General features: G+C 41.2%; 1 protein-coding gene across 1 annotated transcript in view; it reads left to right on the top strand.

The window, feature by feature from the left end:
- EMH_0035980 (uncharacterized protein) overlaps positions 1–771 on the top strand; it is a gene marked incomplete at both ends in the record, with an annotated part of 1,048 nt that extends 277 nt beyond the window's left edge. Inside the window, 2 exons of the mRNA XM_013495027.1 lie at positions 3–382; positions 705–771. Of these exons, the coding sequence (XP_013350481.1) occupies positions 3–382; positions 705–771 (447 nt within the window). The remainder of the gene's footprint in view (positions 1–2; positions 383–704) is intronic.
- Between the last annotated feature and the right edge of the window lie 6 nt (positions 772–777).

The following is a 777-nucleotide window of genomic DNA, read 5'->3' as shown; positions in this document are numbered from 1 at the left end:
TGGCAGTTGCAGCTGCTGCCGCTGTGGCGGTGGTTGCCGCCGCTCGTTCTTCTCTTGCATCAGATTCTGTGCTAGACCCGTTGACGGAGGGTCAGCAGAATGCTTCTGATTCAATTGCTTCTGCAGCAGAAGCTGCAGCTTTTTCTGCTGCAGCTGATAGAGTGGAGGGAAAGCAACAAAGTATGGAGGTTCGTGTAGCTGAGGTACAAGCAATACCTGAATCTGACTTAAAGCTTTCTCTTCGTTCTTTATATTCAACTTCTAAAGATGCACAAGAAAAACAAATATATCCACAGGGTTGTTTGGAGGCAATGCAAGAAATATTGAATTCCTTAGGAAGCGTTGACGAGGAGCAGCGGGATGTTATGCAGCTGATGAACAGGTATGCATTTCTTCTAGCAGATACCTTGGATAAATATAATGATTTTTTTTCTCTTAAAGTAACATTAGGAAATCCAAGTTTATCTGGAGAAGAATATGCAAAAGAAGTTCAGAATATGCCGAAACTCGCCGCGAAATGGACGGATAGCAGCGAGCTTCTTGTTGCTTACTTAGAGCTAGCAGCACGTGATCTGAAAGATAAATGGGATCAATCAGCAACAACAGATAAACGTTTACGTTCTTTTTTAATATTTATAGAAAAATTAAAAGAATTATATGAATCCCAGCAACAATTGTTCAGAAATGGGTATGCTATTGCACAGCTACGGTATATGCAACACCCGGATAAACAAGCTGATCTCTCTCTTCTTATGGAGGATCCTCGATTAAAACAAA

This window comes from Eimeria mitis, genomic scaffold (genome assembly GCF_000499745.2).
Source record: "Eimeria mitis Houghton genomic scaffold, Emh_scaff1390, whole genome shotgun sequence".
Classification (NCBI taxonomy): domain Eukaryota; phylum Apicomplexa; class Conoidasida; order Eucoccidiorida; family Eimeriidae; genus Eimeria; species Eimeria mitis.
The sequence above is the reverse complement of the archived record's forward strand: the minus strand, read 5'-3'. Positions and strand labels throughout refer to the sequence as shown.